This window comes from Sesamum indicum, linkage group LG3, assembly GCF_026168435.1.
Source record: "Sesamum indicum cultivar Baizhima isolate 11 linkage group LG3, ASM2616843v1, whole genome shotgun sequence".
Taxonomy (NCBI): domain Eukaryota; kingdom Viridiplantae; phylum Streptophyta; class Magnoliopsida; order Lamiales; family Pedaliaceae; genus Sesamum; species Sesamum indicum.
The window spans coordinates 26,992,628-27,018,383 of NC_142659.1; the positions used below are offsets into that span (position 1 = coordinate 26,992,628).

The 25,756-nt window shown below is 33.6% G+C and overlaps 4 protein-coding genes across 6 annotated transcripts; all 4 read right to left on the reverse strand.

The window, feature by feature from the left end:
* Positions 1-247: 247 nt before the first annotated feature.
* Positions 248-1,220, reverse strand: LOC105158917 (16.9 kDa class I heat shock protein 1-like). Its single transcript, XM_088878183.1, has 2 exons — positions 916-1,220; positions 248-675 (listed from the first exon to the last, which is right to left on the reverse strand). The coding sequence occupies exons 1-2, from the start codon at positions 1,142-1,144 to the stop codon at positions 404-406; spliced, it is 501 nt and encodes a 166-aa protein (XP_088734309.1). The 5' UTR covers positions 1,145-1,220; the 3' UTR covers positions 248-403.
* Positions 1,221-3,430: 2,210 nt separating this feature from the next.
* Positions 3,431-7,251, reverse strand: LOC105158919 (laccase-14). Its single transcript, XM_088879231.1, has 6 exons — positions 6,960-7,251; positions 5,975-6,126; positions 5,388-5,632; positions 5,158-5,286; positions 3,808-4,728; positions 3,431-3,724 (listed from the first exon to the last, which is right to left on the reverse strand). The coding sequence occupies exons 1-6, from the start codon at positions 7,047-7,049 to the stop codon at positions 3,594-3,596; spliced, it is 1,668 nt and encodes a 555-aa protein (XP_088735357.1). The 5' UTR covers positions 7,050-7,251; the 3' UTR covers positions 3,431-3,593.
* Positions 7,252-10,657: 3,406 nt separating this feature from the next.
* LOC148788835 (laccase-14-like) lies at positions 10,658-13,606 on the reverse strand. The gene is made up of 6 exons (XM_088879148.1): positions 13,376-13,606; positions 13,022-13,173; positions 12,686-12,930; positions 12,455-12,583; positions 11,231-12,172; positions 10,658-11,034 (listed from the first exon to the last, which is right to left on the reverse strand). The coding sequence occupies exons 1-6, from the start codon at positions 13,484-13,486 to the stop codon at positions 10,904-10,906; spliced, it is 1,710 nt and encodes a 569-aa protein (XP_088735274.1). The 5' UTR covers positions 13,487-13,606; the 3' UTR covers positions 10,658-10,903.
* A 5,819-nt stretch (positions 13,607-19,425) lies between these two features.
* On the reverse strand, positions 19,426-24,581 carry LOC105158920 (uncharacterized). 3 transcript variants are annotated; one of them, XM_011075834.3, is made up of 5 exons: positions 24,429-24,581; positions 24,140-24,343; positions 21,072-22,101; positions 19,923-20,787; positions 19,426-19,819 (listed from the first exon to the last, which is right to left on the reverse strand). In XM_011075834.3, the coding sequence occupies exons 3-5, from the start codon at positions 22,044-22,046 to the stop codon at positions 19,770-19,772; spliced, it is 1,890 nt and encodes a 629-aa protein (XP_011074136.1). In that variant the 5' UTR covers positions 22,047-22,101; positions 24,140-24,343; positions 24,429-24,581; the 3' UTR covers positions 19,426-19,769. The 3 variants fall into 3 exon arrangements, with proteins under 3 accessions (XP_011074136.1, XP_088735389.1, XP_020548606.1); XM_088879263.1 differs by lacking the exon at positions 24,429-24,581 and having other exon boundaries at positions 24,140-24,383; XM_020692947.2 differs by lacking the exon at positions 24,429-24,581 and having other exon boundaries at positions 21,072-22,094.
* Between the last annotated feature and the right edge of the window lie 1,175 nt (positions 24,582-25,756).

A 25,756-nucleotide genomic window follows, 5' to 3' on the forward strand; every position in this document is an offset into this window, starting at 1 on the left:
ACAAAAATTAATATTTTTAACCCTAGAACTTAATTTATAGTGCTAAAATACAAATTGAACCACATTCAAGGTATATGTAATGTTTCAACTGAATTAATCAAAAAAATATTAAAATTATAGAACTTAATAACAAAAATTAATTCGTAAATGAAAAAGCGCCAAACCCTAAATCGGGAATTTAAAATTGCAATATTGTTGGCTACCTGTTATTACATTTAATATTTAATATAAAGAAATCAGACACATATTTTATTTAAATAAAATAAATATAATAATATTTAAGCATATATATTCCTGGTCATACCGATCCCAAATTATACATCGACATTACACAAAACCCAAAAAGAGGTAGGAAAGAAAACAAACGAAGAAGGAGAAGAAGGGGAAACGACGACTGATGAATTCAGGCAACATCAACGTATCTAACATTCCTAGGTTGCTCCTGCACCTCCCTCTTGGGCACCTCCACCGTCAGCACTCCATGCTCCAACCCGCACTTTATGTCATCAACACTAGCGTTTTCCGGCAGCCTGAACCGCCGCAAGAAGCTCCCTCGGCGGCGCTCCACCCTGTGCCACTTACCCTCTTCTTCCTCTTTCTCCACCATCCTTTCACCGATTATCTGCAGCACATTGTTGTCCTCCACCTGCACCTTCAGGTCTTCCCTCCTCACCCCTGCAGCCACCAAACAAACCGCTCAGCTTTGCTAGGATTGATCGCACCACCAAGAAACCCTCGCAGAACAACCCACATATTCCTACTACACACCCTATTACTATTACCTCTTTTTCTTTCCTCTTCATTATTATTATATATGTTGGTTAATATAATGATGTAATTTTCTGTTTTATCATCTGTCTTAATTAATAAGAGACTCTTGTTATTATATATATATAAAAGATGATGAGGATTGACCAGGAAGATCAACTCGGAAGATGTGGGCCCTGTCGGTTTCACGCCAATCGACGTTGGCATGGGCCAAGGCGGTGGCGTCTTCACTCCGGTCTCCGCCTCGCAGCCAGCTGGTCATGGCGCCGCCGTAGTCCCAAGGATCCGATGCTTCAGAGGAGAAAGGGGAAGTAAAGAAAGGAGCAGTATCCCAGCCGCCCCTCCTGCCGCCGTGCCACGGACCAAGAGAACTCATTGTTGTTTCTGTACGTGTATTTGTGACTGTAGATGAATTGGACGTTCACATGCACAGGGGACAGGGGTGAGGGGGTTGTGTAAGGATTTAATGTGATGCGGTGGTGGACAGAATGAAGCCACGTTTGATATGAGGGTACACTCTGCTTTTGCTTTTCGACACGTCAAACCTCAATTTGGCATACTCAGACAGAAGCACGCCGATGGCGTCATTGAGTAAGACTTTGAATATAAAATAATATGAATTTCAAGTATCTAGTATGTACTAGTCTACACTCTACACGAACAAAGGCGTCGGAACGGTGGGAGCAATTGCGGGCAGGAACCATCAAGATCGGCAAGGCGGCTGTGGATATTATAAGGCTAATCTGGCTAAATTTCAAGATTACCTCTAAGTATTCACTCGTATCTTGGATATATACTATAGTGCTAAATGACTCTTCTGGGTAATAAATCTCTATATGATGCATGGATATCAATATAATGATATAGACATAATACGACGCAGATGAAACCAAATAATTTTTAAATTTTAGAACATGACATGGCTTCGCGCCAAGTCTTGTATATTCAATATAGTCTAAGATTTTTTTTTTTTTTTGGGAAATAATTTGATAAAAAAAAAAAATACCACTTGATGATATGACAAGTTGTTTTAAGTTGTAATTTTTTTTGTTAAGTCATTTCACAAAAAAGAATGTTGGAATGCTATCTTATCAAATTCTCCGAAAATTCTAAAATTTAAGTAATAACATGGTTGATGATATGGAGTTTTTCAGTCATATTAATGAGAAAGACCTAAAAATATAATTTTTAAAAATTATAGGATCAAATTGAGACTTTTATAGGATCAAAATTGTAATCCCTAACTTACAGGACTAATTAAAACTGTATTTCTCTCTTAATGTTTTATAAACTTCATAATCTTATTTTCTGAAAGACAATATACAAAGTCTTTGTCTGCCTTGTCCAATTTCCTCATTAATCTCTTCGATCGATTTATGAATAATTGTGCTGTCATGGCAACTACCACTGCCTCTGCTGCTACAAACCAAGAACCAGAAACATGCCTGGCAGAAAACAGGTTTTTATTCCACAGAATTAATGGTTGAACCTACCACATGGCTGCTCTGTGTTGACTACACTTTCGCTCAGGTTCCTACGATCATATTTAACCTGAATCGTTACTGAAGACATTTTTTGAGAACGACATGGGTGTGAATCCAGATCTTGATGCTCTTGGTACGTTTGGTAATGCGGGATGGTACGCACTGCATCCGGTCGATCTTGTACTTGCATTGCGTGGCACTGTTTTGAACAACTCACGAGTCATTGTAGCTTGCAGTGACCGAGCGAGCACACTGTCTCAACAGACCTTCCTCAGGAAGCTCTTACGGTTCGAGAGTTTTCCAGGGTGGTCGGGAGGCACTGCCCAACCTGAGAAGAAGTGGCGATGCTTAGTAGGAAGACGCAACTTGTTTTGGATGCAGTGAGAAAGCTGGTTATGAAACCGTTGAGGTAAAGAGCTTCGTTGCATTACTATGTTGCATTTGTGCTTGTTATGGAGTAAATATTAGTTCTCAAGAATCCATTATAGGCTTCTTTGTGATCGTCTGGCTTCTCTGCATTCCTTCTAAGTTGGTATCCAGACCTCGTGCTTGGTTTAGCTGTTTCGGAGTAAAATGACAATCTGATTATGAATAAATTCAGAGCGTCGTTCTTGTTTTCCTTAGAAGTTGCTTTATAAGGCTATTATTACCAAACATATACGAGATATAAATGACTAGCATATGCCTTATTATATAACACAAGAATTACCAAACATCCCAAGAATCTGCACGTTCCTACTTTAGGTTGGTTTTTTATGACATCATCGGTCATAGATATCGCTTGATCTCTCCTTTATCAATGGATCTCAACTGATCAAACAATTGTGTCACAATTATAAAGATTTCAACGCTATACACTATATTTTGTCGTCTCACTGCATTTAATGTTATCTTAGTTATTCTCATATTGATTTGGCTGATAATAAGCATTAGGAGGGTCTGAAGAGGGATATATAACTGTAGTCTAGGCAGCATTTTTCTTATTCGAGATCTTCAAGTGTATGACATCGAGGATTGATCCCATGACCTGATCCAGACTTGACGTTACCATTTGAAAGATCTACTATTTCGAGGTCCATCTCACATCGAAGGGGATATGTTGTATTTTTTTTAATAAAATTCAGACATGATTCAAATTTTTTTTTTCTTTGCAACCAGAGTCTAGATTTAGGAAAAAATAGAAAATGAAATTCATTTTATTCATTGCTAGCAAGATCTAGATTACAATTTGAATTGAACATAAATGACTAAAGCAAATGCATTGCTACTTGTGTATGCAGTCACCAGATAACTTGAATAAACACTCCTACAAACTTTGCAACATTTTCCAGTAGATATGCATCAGCATCTTGGCATGTCTGGAGGTGGAGGCAGCATCTTAGCATCCGGGCTCTTTCCGTTTTTGACAATAAACGCCATCTCCATTCCCCAACTTACGTGACGCTCAAAATGGCAATGCAAAAGCCAAACTCCTACAAGAATTCAAGTAATCCGTTAGCACGAAACAAAATGGTTAACCAACCAAATCGCACGCACACTCTATATATGTACATACCTGGATTATTTGCCTTGAATCTGATTGCTGTCCACCCGTTTACAGGAACTGCAATAGTATTCTGCAGAGGAGGGTCGACAAGATTATAATTCAAAGGGTCCCTGTCCCTGTCAAAGTTCCCAAATCCCGACCCAACTACGTAAAAGCTGTATCCATGCAAGTGCATAGGATGATCTATCCCTGAAACAAGGTTCGTCCCCTGGAACACAAGCTCCACTGTCGAGTTATATTCGAGTACTCTCACTTCCGTCCCGTTCTGAGGCGTTAACCACTCCCGGGGCAGCATCGTTTGCTGAGTATAGTTGAAAGTAAAAGGCGGATTGCTCGGAAAATCATCTCCATAAACCCCTCTAATTCGATTATAGTACGCTTGAAGAATGGCGATTCTTGGCGGCACAAACGTTATGTTATTAATACTCGCACGCAGCCGCCCTCCTATTGATCCACCCACCGTGTTTATGGACAGAGTGAAAAACATTATTGTGTTCGCATTTTGAGGGACGTCCACGGGGTGATCTTTGCTGGCTAAGCTTCTCAGTCGTCTCGTGAAATTGGTGGATGCGAGTGTATCGTCGAAAGCAGGGAGAGCAGGGCGTAAAGGGGAAGATGGGGCTGAGTAGTTCCCACTGTACTGTATAATAGCAGTCGTGGTCGTGTTGCCAGCAGATCCGGCAATGACATAGACCCTGGAAGCCATGTAGTACTGACTAGGCCGTTGGTTAGCTTCCAGCAAGAAATCGATGGTTTGTCCTGGAGATATTGCGATGTAATCGCTGGTGAATGGCTTCGTGTAGGCGCCGTCTGATCCTACAACGGTGATGTTATGGTTTGCGATTCTAAAGAACATAATGTTGTTCATCACTGCGTTGATCATACGGAACAGATACCTCTTCCCGTAGTCCACCGTCACCCTGAATGTATCTGCATTCAAAGATGATGAAATTTTTGTACTTCAATATTTCTTGTTCTATGATATATTTGAATATGTGGGATGATTTAAGTTGCATTTAATTTGATTTTCCAACTTTGATTAAATTGGTTTTAATTTACAGAAGATTCCGGTTCGCCATTTATATAGATGCATGACTAGTTACAGTGGAAACTTGACAAAGTTAAGATTGTACTACATTTTCAAGAAATTACTTGCGCGTTGACGCACTTGCAAGAATTCTTACATGCAGTATAATTAGATTAGGGGAAATTTTAATTCAAATCGAATTTAATTACATCCAAATTCATTATATAATAAATGCACTTAAAGTGTAATTAATGTACAATTAAAAAAAATTACCAATAATGTGGCAACTGTATCAATTGATTTGGGTAAGAAATTATTACGAGGTTTCTTACCTGGTCTGGAGCAAGGATACAGATCACCAGGTTGTCCGTTCACAAGGAAAGCATCAGAAACATTAGGGTCGCCTCCACTCTGGATAAACTCATCAAGAACTGCCTGTATATCACTCTTCCACCATTCCCCTGTATTGTTATGATAGCATTAGATTACTTTATAATACAAATATTCATCATGTTTACCTTATATAATTAAATTCAACTGCTCGACTATTCGCATAATATACCTAGTATGATAGGAATTTCTGCATGAGGTTTAGGGAACGGATAGTCATTTCTCTTCTTGGGATAAACGACGAGTGCACCATATACAGTTGCTCGGGACCAGTCGCTATGAGCGTGCCACCACAATGTCCCGATCTCATCCGACAGCACAATCTTTTGGCTGAATCTCGTTCCAGGTTGAATCGGGCACTGAGTGATGTATTCAGGTCCGTCTGACCATGGATATCTCGGCTGTTTAACTCCATGCCTACGTACCAAAAAAGAAATTCACCTCGATTAGAGGATTTAAATTGGACTTCAAATCCTCAACGACAAATCCCTTAAAATTCATTAATTTGGATAATTTTAAATTTGAAAAATTTCAAATTCTTTTAATACAAAATTATTTAAAATCCTCTATCCAAATCCTCCCTTTAAATCCAAATCCCGTCTAGCCTCAGCCAAGTATGTTGTACATAATCAGCTAATTCTTGTAAAAATCAAAATTCAGTATATGTAGATGTGGAAGATACTGATGAGAAATTGGTAACAACTAGACAAATGATATAGGAATTATAGTATTATTACAGAAGACTTAAGAATATAATACCAGTGAATTGTCACGTTCTCGCGTGCTTGGTTGACAACATCTACTACTAATGTATCTCCTTCTGTGACGTATAATGTTGGCCCTGGAAATTGTCCATTTACTGTCAATATGCTCTTGCTGCTGCACAATCTTGTGTATGGAGTATCCTTCAACTGCAAATCATATGAAATTTCACATTCATTAAAATTACAAATTTCCTGATGCTGGAACAACCATATAATAAAGTTCACTCGACCCAAAAATTTATAGTCGAGTTCCATCAAATGTACGGATATTATTTTATTTATGTGTGTTTATTTAATTTATTATTTTGTTAGTATTTATAATTTAATCAATTGTTGAAGAACGTATTGAATTTTTAATTGATATTATAATGTAATTTACTAGAAAAATAATGAAAAAAAACGCAAGCAACCCCATATGATATTGCAAATGGGCAAATTATTATCTTATGAAAAAGAAAATAGCAAATATCTTCATATATTTTTTAAAATAAAGCAATTTTATTTTAAAAAATTCAAGGAGGTAAATTGTTTTGTTTTTCCTTCATAAAGAAATAATTTGCTGATTCGCAACATCATGGAGGTAAATTGTATTAAATAAAAAAAAAATAGTTTTCTTGTCATGATTATAAAATTCGTAGGGAATAATAATTAATCAAGGTTGAACTACAGTTGTTATAAGCTTTTTGTTTCTGCAAGTGAGACCAAAACTATAGTTAAAAAATTGATAAATGTTTTAGTCATAACTAAAATAATGGCAATGTTGATTAGCCGTGATCCAAACTTTGATTTTCACACTATTTTTGTTTTGTGGTAGTAGATAATATTAATTTGCAATGATTTTGAAATTGCAATCACCTATAATATGGAGAAAATAATCATTTTTTTTTATAATAGTGATTGTCGCGTGCTTCCATATAATTAAGAAAAAAAAAAAAGAGAGAGAGAGAAACCAATGAATACTAATATACTGCAACAATTACCACAAATTTGTGCCGATGGACCATCGCATGGCCGGGTAGCAGGCCGCATAAGAGAAAGAACAGCGCGAAATACAAAACGGAACGCTTCATGATCGACAATATATCGTTATTTTACACGGCTAAAATGCTGAAAACATGCACACGACGAGCTCTAGCTCTCGTCTCGTCTTTGTTGGAAGTTTTGGTGTTTGAGGTTTTGAAATATGTGGTCTGTGTTTTGTGCAAATACTTGAAGTATTTATAACAGAGGATAGGTGCAGGATGAGGAATCTGGTGAAGAAAAATCAAGGTTGCTGTTTGCAGGATGGATAGATGATTATATGTCAGTGGGATTTGCCTGTTTTTGAATCTGGTTTTGCACTTCTACTTCTTAATTACTTTGAATCTTCTCATACTTTGAATTGTCCAGATTTTTACATGTCTTTTGTCAAAAGTGAAATTGAATTATATTTATCATTTGTCACCTGTTTAGAAGGCAATATTCAATGATCCTTTTGCCATCTTTATTTAATCTTATATATGATCAAATGTTCAAACACGGCAAAGAAGCAACAAGTTGTTATAGAAGCGTCAGTCATACCAATCGAGCAAGGCCTCACTCATGGTCCTTTTGAGATCCTTACTAATACGATCTTTTTCTCCATTTTCGGTCAATTTATAGTCGTATTAATTTTGATAGCAAATATGAGTTCTCGATTGATATTGAGCCATCTGAAACTCGTTTTTTCATCCTTATTAATTAATAGTTTTTATATGATCAATAATATAAGTTAATATCAGAAAATAGTTACAAATAATAACTTATATTATTACATAAATACAGGCACGAAGTTTAGATAATTTGAGTTTATAGATAACATTTTTACTTTATTTAATCCTATATATGAAACCCTAAATTCAATTTGAGTCGAGCATATATATATATATCCATATTCATATCTGGCTTATATTTAAATTTAAGTTGGTATTGATAATGCAAGCGTAAGTTGGGAAAATTCTAATTCAAATTGGGTTTAGTCGAATTTAAATTAATTATATAATAAGTGTAATACACTTACTGAATAATTAGTATACAATTTACGAAACTTGTTTTGTGATTAATTTTATTTGATAAAACCTAATTTGAGTAATAAATTCGTGTAAGTTAATACAAGTTATATCAAGCTCGACTCAAGGGCTTTCATCTTTCGAGCAAAATAATATTCTTAACTATTTATAGAACAAAATTGGGATAATTTCATGTTTCATACCCAAAGTATACTCTTTTTTAGTTTTAGTACCGCAGGTTTGTAAGTGGTTAGACTTGACACCTAAAGTTTTTAATTTTTATCTACCTATTCCGTTAAGTTGGCCGTTAAAACAAACGGTCAACCTAAATTTGATGAGAAAATTAGGCGAAAATTTTTATATGTAAGGGCATGTTTGGCATCGACTTTATCCAACACAAAAAAAAATATATTTTTTGATTCATTTCAATTTTAATTTCATAATTGATTACAACAATTAAAAAAAAAAAATACATATTTAATCCAATATCTTAAAAAGAATATCAACTTTACTGGAAAAAACCACATATTTTTCCTTTTATTTTTGCTTGACCACAATGCAAATATCGTCACGTTCTATTTATCAAGGATTTATGTTATAATTTTTCATACTTTCTTTTAATTATTTCAACAAATGATTTTTTTTGGCTTTTTATGACCAGTGAAATAAAAAAATTTAATAAATTTATAAACAAAATTCTCTCAACCAAAAACAATAATTGAAATATATTTCTTATTTTGTGCACAAACTATGGTATAATATACCAAAATATGGATATGCATGCAATTTCATATGACTAATAGTACGCTGACACCCTTTGGGTAGCCTATTCGATTTTTCTTTATTTATTTTTTTTGCGAACAATTCAAGTGGTGATTGAAAATAAGACTATTAGTTTTCTTGAATTATTACAAAGCAATTATCTCTACATTATTCCGCATTTAGCATGCGCTTTTATTTTCATAATGATTTCAATTGGGAGAAAATGTTTGAATTGGTATTTCCATAATGATTTGAATTAGTATTTCTTTTTATTGAAATTGAGTTATATATATATATATATATGTTTACATTATTATCTTCAATTATAAAATTGAAATCAAAATAATTTTTTTTTTTGTTTGTTGAATAGAATAGCAGTCAAACATATCTTTATATAAACAAGATCCCGCCTAATTTTCCCTTCAAAATTGAGTTGATCGTTTGTTTTTAACTGTCAACTTAACGGAAGGTACTCAAGTAGATGAAAATTAAAAATTTTGGGTACTGAATTTGATGACTTAAAAGCTTGAGATATTAAAACTGAAAGAAATAATATACTTTGAGTACGAAAATTGAAATTATGCGAACAAAATTCCAATAATGTTTACTAGAAGAAAAACAGAAAAAAAAGGTAAAAAAGCTGAATGGTAATAATCTGATTTTGAGTTTGACAATTTTGTAATGTTTGGAAAAGTCTCCAGCAGCCTTTTAACAAATTCCGTGGTGGTTGCTTTGTTGACAATTAAACCTTCTGAAAACAACAATTGCCAAACCACCTATAGTTAGTCAAGATACCATGTTTCTCCTTCCAATCACTCTTCATTTTGTCCTAATAACGGAAAATTGGAAAGCATATTTGATTTATTCGAATTAAATTAATTATAAAGTGTATAATATACTTGTCATGTGATTGATTTTTTTTTAAATTTATATATCATTTACATAATAAATATATTACATTTATCACATAATTAATTTAAATTCGATCAAATACAACCAGAATTGAATTTTTCACTAATAACAAAATTTTCACCGACGATAAAGGGATTCACTTTCACTTACTTTTTCTTGCATGTTTATCTCAATTTTAGATAATGTAAACGTTGGGTTAGGTAACTCTGCAATAATTTATTATTTTAAGATCATAAGAGGAGACGCGCTCTACAACAAAAAAAAAAATTATAGGAGAGATAATTAATTAATTGAGTAATATATTTAATTAGATCATAAGATATTCGAAAAGCACATTTCAATGCTTTTCTAATGTGAGTTTAGCAAACTTTGAAGGTTAAATTAAAAAAACCTATGTTTCTTTATAACGGCTTTTCCTTTCCCGACTCGATCTGTTCCCTGTCCTAGCGATCTGTAGACGTACCCCTTCACGAGCGAGAAGAAATATTAGATAGAGAACGATTCTTTTCGTATAGAAAGAAAGCGCTAGTTGACTTTCGTCTTTCGAGCGAATTTCAGAACAGGACCTTCCCGGATTTGCACGATAGTCAGCTATACTAGCCTACAATGAACGACAGAGTGGTATGGATATTCCGCTAGAGCCTGGGTGTAAAGTGCGTTTGAGTAGCGGGTTAGTGGGCTTTGATTCCCCTCTTCTCGGAGAGCGAGAAAGGCACGTTACATTAATATGATTAAGAATTAGAAGTACATTACAACAAACTCACATAAAGTTAGACTCGGAAGTCGGAACCATGACCTCGAATTTATTTTTGGGATAAAAAAAATAACAATTTTATCGATTAGTAAATGGCAAAAAATTAGACTATATTAAAATTATCACTAAAAATGTATAGTAATTAATGATGTTTGGGCATATTTTATATTTTTCATCTGATAACACAAGAACATAAAGAACAGATGGAAAAAGATAATCTAAATGTCGAAACATATTCCTTTTATTAAAAGAGGAACCCAAAAAAATGAAATCTACAACATCTTCACAAAATATTGACATATACAGCTGACTCGACATAGGATTGATTTTATTCAAAATTTAATTACACTTAACGTGTGGTTGATTATGTTCTCAGGTTATCCCTAGAAGTAGAAAAATCGACCACGATTCACGTGGACAAGACAGTGTCACTGTCATTTGAGCTTTAATTGGAACTTCAGCCTCATTTTCAGCACTTAGGCATATCGGGAGGTGGAGGCAGCATCTTAGCGTTCGGTCCTTTTCCATTCTTAACGATGAATACCATTCCCATTCCCCAACTCACATGACGCTCGAAATGGCAATGCATGAACCAAACTCCTGCAAGATCAATTAATTTTCAAATTTTTCCCCAATTTTCAGTCACCTTATGCTAAAATAATCATATAAAATTGTAATGAAAAAGAAGAAAGAAATTAGATTTATACATGGTACTGTGGTGTGTAGGTATGCTGAATAGAGTGAAAGATAAAATAGAATTTACGACAGAAAATTTGATCCAATAAAGTGCACAAACCTGGATTGTTTGCCTTAAATCTGATCGCTGTCCAGCCATTCCTGGGAACCGCAATCGTCTCCATCAGTGGAGGGTCGACAAGATTATAGTTCAATGGATCCGTGTCTCTGTCGAAATTCCCAAATCCCGACCCGACAACGAAAAAGCTGTATCCATGCAAGTGCATAGGATGATCAATACCACTAACCATGTTCGTGCCCTGGAAAACTAGCTCCACCGTCTCGTTATACTCAAGAATGTTCACATCAGTGCCATTCTCAGGCCTCCACAGGTCCTGAGGGACAAAATCCTGAGTGTAGTTAAAAGTGAAAGGCGGATTATCAGGAAAATCAGTCTCGTAAACTCCACCAATTCTCTTGTAATAAGCCTGGAGAATGTCAGTTCTTGGCAGCACCAGCGTGACATTGTTCACACTCGCCAGGAGCCGCTCCTGGAAAGGCCCGTCGCACGTTGTGTTCTCAGCGCACGGGCGTAAATTGACCGAAAGGGTGAAGAACAGCTTCGTCGTGACGTTTAGGGGAACATCGACTGGGTACTTCTCGTTGGCGAGGCTTCTGAGCTGGTTCGTGAAGCTAGTGGATGCAAGTGTGTCATTGAAGTTGGGGAAAGACGGAAGCAGTAGTGATGACGGTGGAGTGTAGTTGCCAATGTACTCAACGATGCCCGTTGTCGTTGTGTTGTCATAGTTTCCTGCGCTGGCATAGACTCTTGAGGCCATGTAGTAGTGGCTCGGAGGCTGGTTGGCTTCTAACAAGAAGTCGATGGTCTGTCCGGGGGAGATTGTGATGTAGTCGCTCTTCAATGGCTTTGTGTAGGCGCCGTCTGAGCCGACTACAGTTACATTGTGGTTCGCGATTTTGAAGAACATAATGTTGTTCATCACTGCATTCACCATTCGGATCAGGTACGTCTTCCCCAACTCCACTGTCAGCTTGAATGTATCTGCATTTTTAAGACCAAAAAGATTTTATTACACACTTACTTTTTGAGTTTAGAAAAGGTTTCCAAAAATTATATAGAAAATTCTAGTACGGAGTTTGGTCAGACTTGAATGTACTACACTGTCAGTGTAATTTGTACTATTGATTTGATTCAAACAAATTTAATCTGAATAAACTTTTATCAATGCGTACACTCTGAACTGTTGCAATTATATTATATATAAATCTCTCTTTAATTATCCGATTTCACAGAAATTATTACATCCCAGAATAGACAACAAACCTTGTGTCGAGCATGGATACAGATCACCAGGCTGACCATTTATGAGGAAAGCATCAGAAACATTGGGGTCACCCCCACTAGCAAGAAATTCCTCCATAACTTCCTGCACATCAGCATTCCACCACTCTCCTGCATTTCACACAAATTTAAAAAAAAAAATGGTTAATTTTATCACATATCCTTTCTTTTAATTCGCTGTAAATTTAATTACTTTCCGAGCAATATATATACCTAGCAGAATGGGCACTTCATCATGAGGCCTAGGAAAAGGATAGTCGTTTCTCTTCTGGGGTAAAATAATGAGTGCACCATACACGGACGCCCTCGACCACTCACTGTGAGCGTGCCACCACAGAGTTCCTTCCTCATCCGACAAGACGATGCGCTGGCTAAACTTTGTGCCTGGACTAATAGGGCACTGTGTGACGTACTCAGGGCCATCTGACCATGGATACCTCGGCATTTTCACTCCGTGCCTGAGAGATTAGTATTTATACACGCGACTCATATATATTAAAAAAAGAATACAGAGCGAATACAGTTTAGTACTGCAAGCTAAAATCATACCAATGAATGGTAATATTATGGCCGGCACGATTATAAACGTCAACAATGACTAAATCTCCCCTTCTAGCATATATAGTCGGCCCCGGAAACTGCCCATTTATCGTCAGCATAGTCTTGTTGGTGCATAACCTAGTGTGTGAAGAATCCCTCAGCTGCAAGTTCAGATTAATGAAACATACAGGATCATCAATTAGGTTTAGAACTGAAATAAAGTGCTGAAATGAGAAGACTGATAACTACATCTGAGTTAGTTACAGTAATGAAAATCGAATATTAATGTTTTTATCAATTTATTAAGATATTGATTTGTAATTACCATTTAAAAAAAAAGACACTAATCACACTAAAACTTACCACAAACTTATATCGTCGGACTAAAGCATGACTTGGTACTGCTACGCCTCCCAGGAACATAATACCTAATAAGTACAAGACGAAAGTCTTGGACGTCGTAGACCACCACATTTTTCGCAAAAAATGAGTGAACCCTCTTCTCTACTATACTTTTTGATTTGAATTATTGAGTAGTAGAATCTGAATTGTTGTTGCGTTGTTCTTGAAAGTGGAGCAGATGGCCCAGGATTTATAAGGTTGGGAATATTTTCATTTTTCCTCTTCAATTATCTGAATAAATAAAGGCGACGGCTATGATATTTGGCACGTTAATAAGTGCAGCGGTCCTACTCAAATAAAATAATTGCAAACTCAGGCTGCTCTATTCGGGTCGAAAGTACCCTGAGTTTGACTCCGCAGCCACTATCGAACAAGGAGAGAATGAAGATGGTCATGAAACAAACACACACACATTTGTTTGTGTGTGTGAAGTGGGGACTGAATTTGTGAAAGTGATGGTCATTAATTAATTATTATGAATAAGCTATATATAAATATTTAAATTAGTATCCTAGTGGTTGTGAACCTAAATGCTTTAATTAAGTTTGCATGTGATAATTATTCTACAAAAATCACTTTTTGATTTAAAATAGGTGGATTAAAGTTGGGGTATTACATAATGTATTGTTGCATGGAATATATAACTTTTTAGAATTATTCCGTCAGAAACGTGCATTACTCACTCCATCGACCTCATCACTCAAATTAATTTATCTTAAAATAAAAGAAAAATTTAAAGAATATATACTATCAATTAAGGGCGAAATTACAATTTTGTCCTATAAAACAAGAAGTTCAATACTTTTGATCCTTTATTTTACGGGAATTTTAACATGACCTAAATTGGAGAAAAACTCGATACAGTTAGTGTAAAAATAGAGGATTAAATGTGTCGAATTTTTATAAATTTTGAATTATTTTGAAAATTCTGTAAATGAAAGGACTAATTAAATTAGAATTTTTTTTAAAATTTTGGAATTATTTTAAAAATTTTCTAAAGTGAATGATTAAAAGTGTTAAATCTCATTTACGATAAGATAAAATATACTTTCGCCATGCATCAATGAAGATATATTTACAATTCTTTCGAATTTGTGCTTACATTCATCTTAAAAAACTGTATAAATTATAAATTTTCTAAGTGGCTGGAAATTGAAGTTTTCTTTTTTCTCCACAAGAAACAATATTAATATCTTCTTATCGCTTTGGACAAATGTCAAAAGTAAAAAATAGGTTAACCTAATAAATAAAGTAATACAACAAGCGACAAATAAATACTGTGCGGATCTTGACCTTTTCTTTTTTCTTTTTTGTGGGAAAATTTTTATTAAATGAAATACTAATAATAAAGAAAAAGATGGTGGTAAGAATAGCTAGAAGATTGAGAGTTCACACGTAAAATTTTGTGAATTACCATAGGTAGATGTATGTCTACTTTTATACATAATATTTTTTTTTTTATTTTTGTGTCTTATTTGAACGTGTTTTTTCTTCGAATTACAATTTTTCTTTTATTAATTTTTGGATTTGAATATATTAATGATGCAATAAATTATATAATACGGTAAAACAGAGTACGGTTTAAGGAAACTGAGCAACGGCGGCCATAAGGATTCAGCGCAGCAGCCTCAAACAATTTGCAGTTTGGCCATTTGCAGTTTGGTTTATTAGATTGTAATAATCCTTTTGCACATGTTTCTTCTCCCAACTTGAGAAGGGACCATCCGTCCCTAGACGGCTATTCCTTTGAAGGATTCAAGCTTTTCATTTTTCATTTTTCCTTATTAAAGCCAAACATTAGTTAGATTATGAATACTAATAGTTATTTCAAGAAAGGGCACGTAACACTTTTCATCCCGTAGTTCAGGATTTCTTTTGGTCCTGTTAATTACGAAATTCTCATTTTTTGTTCTATAATTTTTAAAAAATAACACGTTTGATCACATAACATTTTTTCGTTAGATACTTTAACGAAATCACGTGGCAGTAAGTATCTTTACACTTTTGGTCTCATTGGTTGCGGAATTCTCATTTTCGGTCTCATAACTTTTAAAAAATATTACTTTTGATCTCATGCACTCAACAGTCAAATGATACTTTTCATTAAATATCTGACGAAAAGATCTCATGGGACGAAAAGTGCTATCTTTTTAAATTTATATGACCAAAAATAATAATCTTATTATGGGAATTCATTTAAAAGCAAGCTACTTAACCAATATTGAAAGGAAAGAAAAAGTGAAGGGGGAGATGCAGGGAAAAATTAATACCTAAAAAATATTTGGAAAATCGGAAGTGAAATAAATTTCAAATTCTTTATGTATGTGGAAAATAAATTAAAGAAAATATTTGTTTATATAATTTTATCAAGTTACCCTTTTCTCTTCCTTTTTCTACTAGAAAATAAACAACTTAATACAAAAATAATTTTAATTGATTAAAAAATTAAAAATTAAACCTGAAAATTTATCAATTAAAAATACGCATCAAACAAGAAAAAGAAAAAACTATCGTAGATGTCAATATTTCAAAATTAAAGGTGTTATTTTTAATTATAAATAAATATGTCTATACTTTTTTGGCGTTCCTGAGTAGTGGAGTACGTGGGCCTGATGATGATGATGCAAAATCAGACATTTGGACGAAGTGCTTTACAACCTTACGCTCTGATGTGTGTGTGTGGATGCGTGGGAGGGGGTGTTAATAAGAGAAGTGTACGTAATGTTTGAATTTGTATATTAAATGTTTTATTTTGTGTTTTAGAGATAAAGAGAAAAAAAAAAGAAGAGATAAGTAAGTGTATGTTGAATATAGATTGTATGTTTGGATTTGTTTATCGAGATAATTTAAAATATTTTAAAATAAGTGGTATATATTTGGTGTTGGGATTTGGGATACAAAAATCACTGTTGATCGTCAAATCATATTTCTTTTATATATAAATATGTACATATATAATTATTATATGTTTAATGTTGTATTTTTTGGTGACAAAAATCACTGTTTATTGTCAAATCATGTCTGTTTTATATTATATATAAATATATATATTATATAGAAAGTTGAAAAATAAAAAACACACAAATAAATTGTAAAAACATAAAAACAAGCATTGTGTGTATTTTATCTTATTTTGAAAGATGCAAAAACATGAATGTATACTAATATAAAAACAAATAGGTAGTGTTTCCCATGTTTAACACACGACTAGATTTATCCCAATATAAAGATAAAAATAAATAAATAATAAAGTAATTTCATAAATTTGTATCTAAAATTATTTTAATTTTTAATTTTTAGCATTTTTAGACTTCAATTTTTGTTTTAATTTTGATCCCACTTTAACACATGACACGGATAAAATCTACATTAGTACAAAAAAGAAAAAGAATAAACAGTATAAATAGTTCCTTAAGTTTGTATATAAAATTATGTTAGTCCCTTAATTTTATTCTTTTATGTTTTAACTTTTGTTTGATTTGAAAAATAAGTAAAATTAATAAAGTGACCACAATTACTTTAGGATTACAAAATAAAAAAAGCTTGATGAACAAATGAGACTAAAAATTAGACAAATGATGATTTTGGCATTTTAAAAATCTCTTTATTTTTTTTCACAAAATAATTTTTGTAAGGATAAAATGAAAACTTAAAAAGTAAAGTGTATGGGGATTTTTTAAGATTTTAATACTTTAGTGGATAATTGATGTGAAATGGGTACTTCATGAGTAGTAACTTTATTTTTAAAATCGAACGGAATGAAATAAAAAAAAATGTTCACTTATACTATAGAAAAAATTAGAAAATTTTTAAAGAATAAGTAAGATCATAATCCATAGTTTATAAGAATATTTTGATTAGTTCACCATAAAAAATGGATGAATACCTAATGAAAACTAACGGATTGGACTAGTTATGGGACAACTATTAAAATTAAAGAGTATTGATAGTTTTTTAAAAAATAAAAATTTATTTTTAATTATATCAAATTTTGAAAAAGAACTCATTGTAATTTATCCCATTTATTACAAAGTTTTGTTTCGGACAGAATAAATCGCAATCCAAAATAATGACAATATCAAAATATAGGAAGGCAAAAGTTGACCTCTCCTTAATACATCAGGGTGCGGATCGAAGATGATTCTAGAAGTATAAGACAGATAACTACTTCAGCAACTTAAATTGGCCGCCAGGACACGCAGTGGGCATATGTATGTCTGCTAAGAATCAGTTAATGTACGTACTATAAATTGGTCCTAATCCCTGTGAATCCATTGTTCAATATTCCCACGGAAATAACCCGGGGTAACAACAGGGAGGATATAGAGCGAGTAGGAATGGACGCGAGACCTTCCTCAATCTTTCAATAATTTGTATGCCCTGCATTGTCCGTTATAAAAAAGGGTGGGTTTGACTCGATGGACTCAGTTGCCCCCCCACCCCCCCTCTCCACCTTTTGAAAAATTCAATTATTTCATAAATATAAAGAAAATAAAAATTTCAGCATATCAATTACAAATAAAATTGTTCTAGCGCTTAATTCAAATATTCAAGCTTAAAAAGAAAATGTCAAATATAAATAAGATTATTCGTACTTCGTTGCAACTCAAACAAATCATAATTCATAACAATTTGACAACTAAACAATCTCATCAATTACACCTTAATAACAATTTCTTCATCTCTTTAGCCATTGTAAAATTTGTTAAGTTTGAGGTTGGGTCCTTGGGAAGGGTAGAAAAATTAGTTAAATTACATACAAAATTTTTAAATATATATTAAATTAAATCTTTTGGGATGGGTCTTTATGGACTTGAGACTAGGCATAGGGGGAGTCCTAATTTTTAGGACCCATTATCTGCCCCAATCTCCATTTTATTGAACTTGAACCGGTCTAATTTGAGGCGGGCTTTCTCAAGTCGGGTTCAATTACCATCCCTATACATAACAATAGTTTCAGTAATGAAATGTTTTTTTATGTTTTCATTTTCAATTGATTTTAAATGTGAAATGTATATTTTTTTTTATTTTGCTTAGATTTTTTGTGAAAATAAAATTATGTTTTGATTAGTTGATCAAAATGTATTTTATATTTTTAGTGATAACAAATCAATATATTTTTTTATTTATTAAAAATAATAATTTTTTTTTATTATTAATGGTATCAAATTAAGTACGTTACCGCCGCTTCAGTATTCCTAAAAGAGATAGATGCAAACCCTATCTCTTACTTTTAGTTCACAGCTCCTTCAATCAATATTCGAATAAAAATAAATTAACAATATAACTGACAAGCCATTGAAACACAACTTAGTCAGTAAAGGTGGGTCCCATCATTCGAATTTCACTAATGTGTGGTTATTAGTTTATTCTAATAATAATTAGAGTAAATTATAATAATTTTTTTTTAGATTCGACATAATTACAAATACCCCATAGTTGTATTGAAAATTACCAATATCCCCTTGATTTTAACAGTATTCTATCATTAGCCCAATCCGTTAGTTTTCGTTAGGTTTTCATTTATTTTTTTATGATAAACTGATTAAAATACCTTTGTGGATAAGAACTATAAATTTTATTTTATTTTAAAAAAATTTAATTTTTTATTGGATTAAGTGGATAATTTTTTTACCCACCCGTTCCATTTCGTTATAATTTTTTATTTTTTTTTTAAAAAAAAATACAGTAAGAGAACAATTGACAATTGCAGATCTCCATTTAAATATTACATAATTTCATTAAATATTGGGTAGATATTTATAATTTTTCAAATATTTATTTGTAAGTATATCAAAAGCTTTATGGGAAGTAATTTACCCTAATAATTATTCGTTATTATGTAATAATAGTTATTAATTAATTATACATATCTAATATTAATAGTTATTGTACATTGATTGTTGATAATTGAAATTCACAACGTAATTGTAATTAATTGATTAAAAAAAAAAAAAAAAGGAAGGATGAACAATGTACTAAAGCCAGTAGTATTGCAAGAAGAGCAAAAATTGGTGAAGAAACAAAACCACTCATTCAAAGCAGAAAATCTCCTCAAGTTGTCCCAAGGGAACCAAATCTATACACAGAAATATATGGATGAGACAAAAGAATAACTACGAAATACATAATTACATAATAAACAGACCATCATCAGTTCCCTGACTAGAACTATATTAGTGAAAAATGATGCAAACATACGAAAAATTGAAAGAAGAAAGAACATTTACTGTGATCCAATGCTATGATCTTCGGATTCTAAACGAATCTTCGCTTCACAATGCAAACCAGCTCCAGTAAGGTGACGTTTGAAACTTGGGACGAATGCTTACGCAACTCGCAGCCGTCTCTGGATTTATGCTTCATCGTCCTCAGCAAGCTGCAAACCGTAACCTTGCTTCATGTCTGCATCATTTGAAGAACGAATCAGTTGTAAACTTGCTTTCTTGTCCGACTATACGAATATAAGTCATAGAAATATTGAGAGGAAAGGTTGGGAGAAGGGTACCTTTATTTGAAGCTTTATTGCGCCTATCTTTCCGTTCAGTATTGTTCTTCCATTCACGAGCTTCACCCACCTCATCATTTCCGTCATCTCCTATATCACTTTCACTTGCCGTTTCCCATTCAGAATCATCGGTCTCTTGGCTGCAAATACCTCCAGCATCACCTTCACAGTGGACCCCTCCATGTTTAACGGCAGCCTCTCTAAATAACCAGGCGGCATGCATCTGTTTCTTGATGAAACGCTCAACGTACTCAGGAACCTTGTTTTGTCTAGAGGATAGATCAGGATCAGTTGATTGGGAACACTCATTTATGTACAGAATAGCATCTAACAGGCTCTCCTTGGCTAATCCGAGCATGTCATAGGCTTGCGCTCGTCTCCACAGGCTTTTGGCATGACGATTAATTGGGTTGTGAAGACAAAGTGCGTGTGTAGTGTCACTAATAGCAGCCAAGGGTTGTTGCAGTAGAAGATGACACTGAGCTCGATTACTGTACAACACTGTCCTTTCTTTCTTTGATCTCATTGGGCACAAAGCTAATGCTTCTGAATACTTCAAAGCAGCACCAGATATATCTCCTGAAGAAAACAAAGAATTCCCTTCTAGTTTTACCACTAAAGCAGCCGCCTGTTTGATGTGCAGATCCTCTTTCGGCATATTCTTTTCCCATTTTAATCTTTCTCGAGAGCTAAGGAGTTCCTCAACCTGTTCTCTTGTTCGGCTACTGACTGAATTGCGGCCTGTTCCAGGTGATTGAATACATTCTTGAAGAACGTTAATAATCGAATCACCGAGCTTCTTATGATCCCCTAATGTAGTTATTTCAGCAAGGTCAATTAGTACAGGTACTGCCTTATCAATTACCTGTAAAAATTAGCGCAATTTAGGATAAGAAATAAGTAAAATGTTCAAAGCAAAAAATTGTAGGAACTTCCTTCTGTTTCTTCCAGCTTTTGCCTCAGAAAAATGAAATTGAGAACGGGTAGCATGTTCTAATTCCATAATGTTCTAGAGCAAAGCAGAATAGGAAGTCAAGATGGCAATAAATATACCATTAGAGTGGTAAAGTTGATAAATAATTTAGCAATAGACCAAACTAATAGAACAATTTTCATAACGGCAGTAATACTGGAAACGCGAGCAGTTACCTTGTGAGAGGTACTTGTATCTTGGAGTAACCAAATAAGACAGTCGATCGCCATATATTGCCAATCATCTGATGACCGTGCTATATTACACAAGGACTCTATAATTTCAGGACAGCTAGCGACTGGACCCCTACCAAGCTTATGATGGCAAATTGTCCGTAACAATCCAATACCAGAAGGTGAATTTTCATTAACTAGTCCACCCCACATACCGGGAAGCTTTACCAAAAATTCCGGTTTGCATATAGTCGGAAGAAATTCAGGCTTGAAAGCAAAGCAATTGATGAGTTGAAGAGACCAGCACTGCAGTTGACTGGCCCATTCTTCAGCTTTCCTCGACTCCAATTCAACACCACCCATGCCTCGCGTAAGAAGATCACAGTGATAACTAAGCCTCCTGTCAACATACTGGTAAAAATGAGAGTAAACGATTTCTAGTGCACTCATTGCCAGCTGCATCGAGAGCTCCAAGATCTCACCATGGCTTGCTACGGCAGGAAACGTGCTAGCATATGTAGCTAAATGACCTAGAGCTCGTACAGCCACTCTCTGCTCGACCCAAGTTAACCTTCCTCTAAGAAGTTCAACCAATGCCGGGATAACCCCGACATGCACTGCCATCTCAGCAAATTCTTCCATATTCATAGTGTACGATCCAATTATATGCGCTGCATAATAAGGAATATATATATTTTGGTCATGAGATAACCATCGGCGGTTCTTTAAGCCCTTCCAGATGAGTGCTGCCATGCATTCAAAAATTCCCAGCTCAATGAACTCAGGATCATTAGGATGCGCCATTGCAGTATTCCAAAGACCACTAATAGGAAGAACTTGACCATCATCCTCCTGGGAAGGAAGCTCTCGAAAGAATTTTAATACACTTGCTCTGCGCTTGCTCGGGTTTGCTTCTTTCATTACACAGAAGAAGCATCCGGGATAAGGACAGTCTGGCAATACTTTATCCATACTCATAAGAATAACCTCGTAACCAGAAAACCAAGTAACCAGTTCCTCATCAAGCTGCTACCTAAGACATATTCGTAAGCACATCATTGTTGGATGATTCTTGAGATGGAATACATTGTCCTACCTGATTATCTTAGAATGACTCGGACTTAAATGTTTTTAACTATTCTAGCTAACTGGTACAGAACATATTGAGATGTGAATTCCGATTTATGATTAGTTTTACTTTTGGCATAAACGGAGTCTTACAATTATATTCAAAATATAATATCTTTTGTTTTCTCAACAATGAATCAGTATAACACATTATACATTCACTGAATTTAGATTTCAATAGAATCATTTAACATGTGAAAAATCAAAACATAAGACTCTCACTATCCGAAATTTGTAGCTTGTATTCCTTGTTAGGATATCCCGTATCTGAAAAGAATGCTCCAGATCCTAATAGAAATTATTTTCTCAAATAAACCACCTCATTTAAAATACTATAAAAACCTCAAAAACTTTCGTTTAACAACTCTTATCTAAAATTCCTTGTTGGGTCAAGGCGGAGACATTGTAATGAAACAAGTTAGCATTGCAGTCCCTGATTTTATATGTTGACAACAAAGTCGACAGACCACACTCAATCATAAAGTGAATATGTAAACAAAATTGTGTACAAGCATCACTTAGAATCAAAATGAATGTTGACAAATATCACGCCTTGTGTTGGTTATCTTCCGTTTCTAACCTGCCAACCAATTGACTAATGAACAATTTCTCAAAATTTGGAGTTAATTGCATTGTTGGTCCCATACTTTAGGGTGTTTTGAAGAAATAGTTCCATGTTTCTTGAAATAGTCATTTTTGGTCCCACCGTTAAGATTTGGAAGGAACGGCAACGTGCAAAGCACATGGGGGTTAAGTGACCGGCTGTTTGAGGAGGGAAATTGGCCAACTAAGTTTTGGAGGGAAAAGCATCACATCAAATAAAATGCATGTGCTGCTGCTGAGCCTTAAGCAAACGAAAAAAAGTAAAAAAGCTAAAATCGAATAGAAGAAAATTCCCAGTTTTTATGCCTAAAAGAATAAAGTGCATGCTGTTGGGACTTGGTTTCACGAACAAAATGAGGGTTTTCTTCTTTGAGATTCTAGCTTTTGTTAAGTTTTCGTTTTTTCCCCCCTTACACTTGCAGCACATGTATTTCACGTGATGCTTTTGCCTCCAAGACCTACTCAGTCAATCCCCCAAGAAAAACAGCCGGTCGCTAAGCAGTGACCATTCTGTCCAAAATTTAATGGCGGAACAAAAATTTAAGATATGAGATAAAAAAAAAAAACAAAAAGGTGATTTCGAAAAGAACGGCACTATTTGTGTAAAACATCCTAAAATATGAGACCAAAAATTGCAATTAACTCATAAATGTAGGATGCTTACTTACTGTAGAGCATTTGACTTAACTCGATCCCTCAGCCCTTTACCAGACAACTGAAGTTATCACAGCCAACTGCCCTTTCGATCAAGACAATGATCTAACTAAACTAAAGTACCTCAAAATCATACGTAATAATAATTGATATCATGAAACATAAGCACTTACATGAAATTTCAGCATCTAGATTTCATGTATTTGAACTCATAATTGGAAGAAAAGCTGGGAATTTTTTAAAAATTGCCCCAATCTTAAGTACCAAAGATACAGATATATCATCAAGACTGCAAAATGAAACGAATACCTCTGCATTCGACAAGCTTACATTCAAATTCAAATTCAAATACTCCCAATTGTCTCAATCACACAATAGAATGAACAAAAGATTAAACTAAACCATAACTTGTTTATATCAAATTTTTCGAACCAAACAGACTATAAAGTGAGTATCGAATTCTGAAAAATGAAAAAGCAAAGAAACGAACGACCGACCCTTTTCACATTGAGATTACGCCCCATTTTCCAGATGGATCTGCCCAATAAACCAAAACAATACCACAAACAAACAAGAAAAGAAACAATCTTTTTGAGCAAAAATCCAATGCTCAAATGCCGGACCAACTCTGAACAATCTCAAATACACACACAAAAGAAAGCTCAGTCTTCAAAATTAAAACTTACCTTAAACTTTTGCAAGACGGCAAGTCTTGAAAAAGAGAAATGAACACAAAATTTCTCTTGCTTTCTCCTGATTTCTGTCGAAAACCAATTTGGTTCATTGAACTGATGAACTGGGAAATGGGTCCTTTGCTTTACTTGATTTCTTGTCTGTTTTGGGAAGTATTTTTTCCCGACAGCGAAGAAATCTTGCAATGAGATTTTTTCCTGTTAAGATTGGAAACTATATAAATAAAAGATCCATTAATGGACAGTAGTATCATCAGAAATTTGATTAATATATATTAATTACTTATTCACTTTCTCATGCTAACTTTTTTTGGTCCCATATCACAGATCTCTTGCACGCTTTCTGGTTTAGCACCTTTACCGTTGTACTACTTTCGCCATGGGAAATGGGATCTTCAAGATTTTGAAATTGCAAACCCCATCTCCATCTGCTTGCCCTTTTTTTATTAAAAATAATTGGTTATAATTATTGGATAAATTTTAATCATCAATAATTAATATATATTATCTATTCCTATTAAATGCATGTAATTAATAAGAAATTATTATCACAAAAAATCAACGACTATTATTAAAGTAAAATAAACCACATTTCTAACTAAATTGAGCTTCCTTGGCTGCTCGCATTACTTTTTAAAAATTAACGGTGATATACATGTAGTCGCATTTATCCTCTTAAATTACGACAAAACTCCTGCAACAAAATAATTTTGTATTGACATATAAAAATAACATTTCCTCTTATCCGCTATATTCTTCATTTTACATCCTAAAGTATGTTTTATTGAAAAAATCTCCACTAAAGCTAATTTTAGTGTTTTAACATGTTACTGATTTTTTTTTTAAAATTTGTAGCCTTTTATAAATGATGTCATACAAAAAGTATTTACGAACTTAATATATTCAGACATGTTTTAAAAAGTAAATTATTTATATGTATAAATATATATAATGCATATAATTTTATAAAAAAGTATGTTTTATAACTTATAAATTTTTATTTAATTATATACGGAGGGTGAATAGCAATTTATCCCCTATGATATTGAAAATGGGCACATGAAAAGAATATAATAATTTACTCTCCTATACTTTTTAAAATGAAGCAATTTACCTCCTTATACAAAAAGGTAAATTGCTTCATTTTTAAAAATCATAGAGGAGTAAATTATTGTATTTTAAAAAATATAGGGATGTAAATTGCTATTTATTTTTTCATAAGAAGATAGTTTACTCATTTGTAATATTACAAGGGGATTCTTTACATTTTTTCCTATATACGGAAGTTGCAATTTTCCGAAAAGCAAAGTTTTTTAAAGTATTTACTAATTTCTATAAAGTTAATTATTAATATCAAATATATATATTAATAATTATTACTAACATAGATTAATGCGTACACGTTGATGAAACTGAGTGGCCATGACCTCTTTGGCCTCCACTGTGTTCTGCATAATGTTTAAAAGGTATTGAAATTGCGATAAATCTTCCTTGGCGCTAAAACTTATAAATCATTTAACTAAAAGGCCATAAATTAATTATATATATATTGTAAGACTGAAAAAATAATCAAATTATTATTATTTGATTTGAAATTAATTGGTAAAAAAT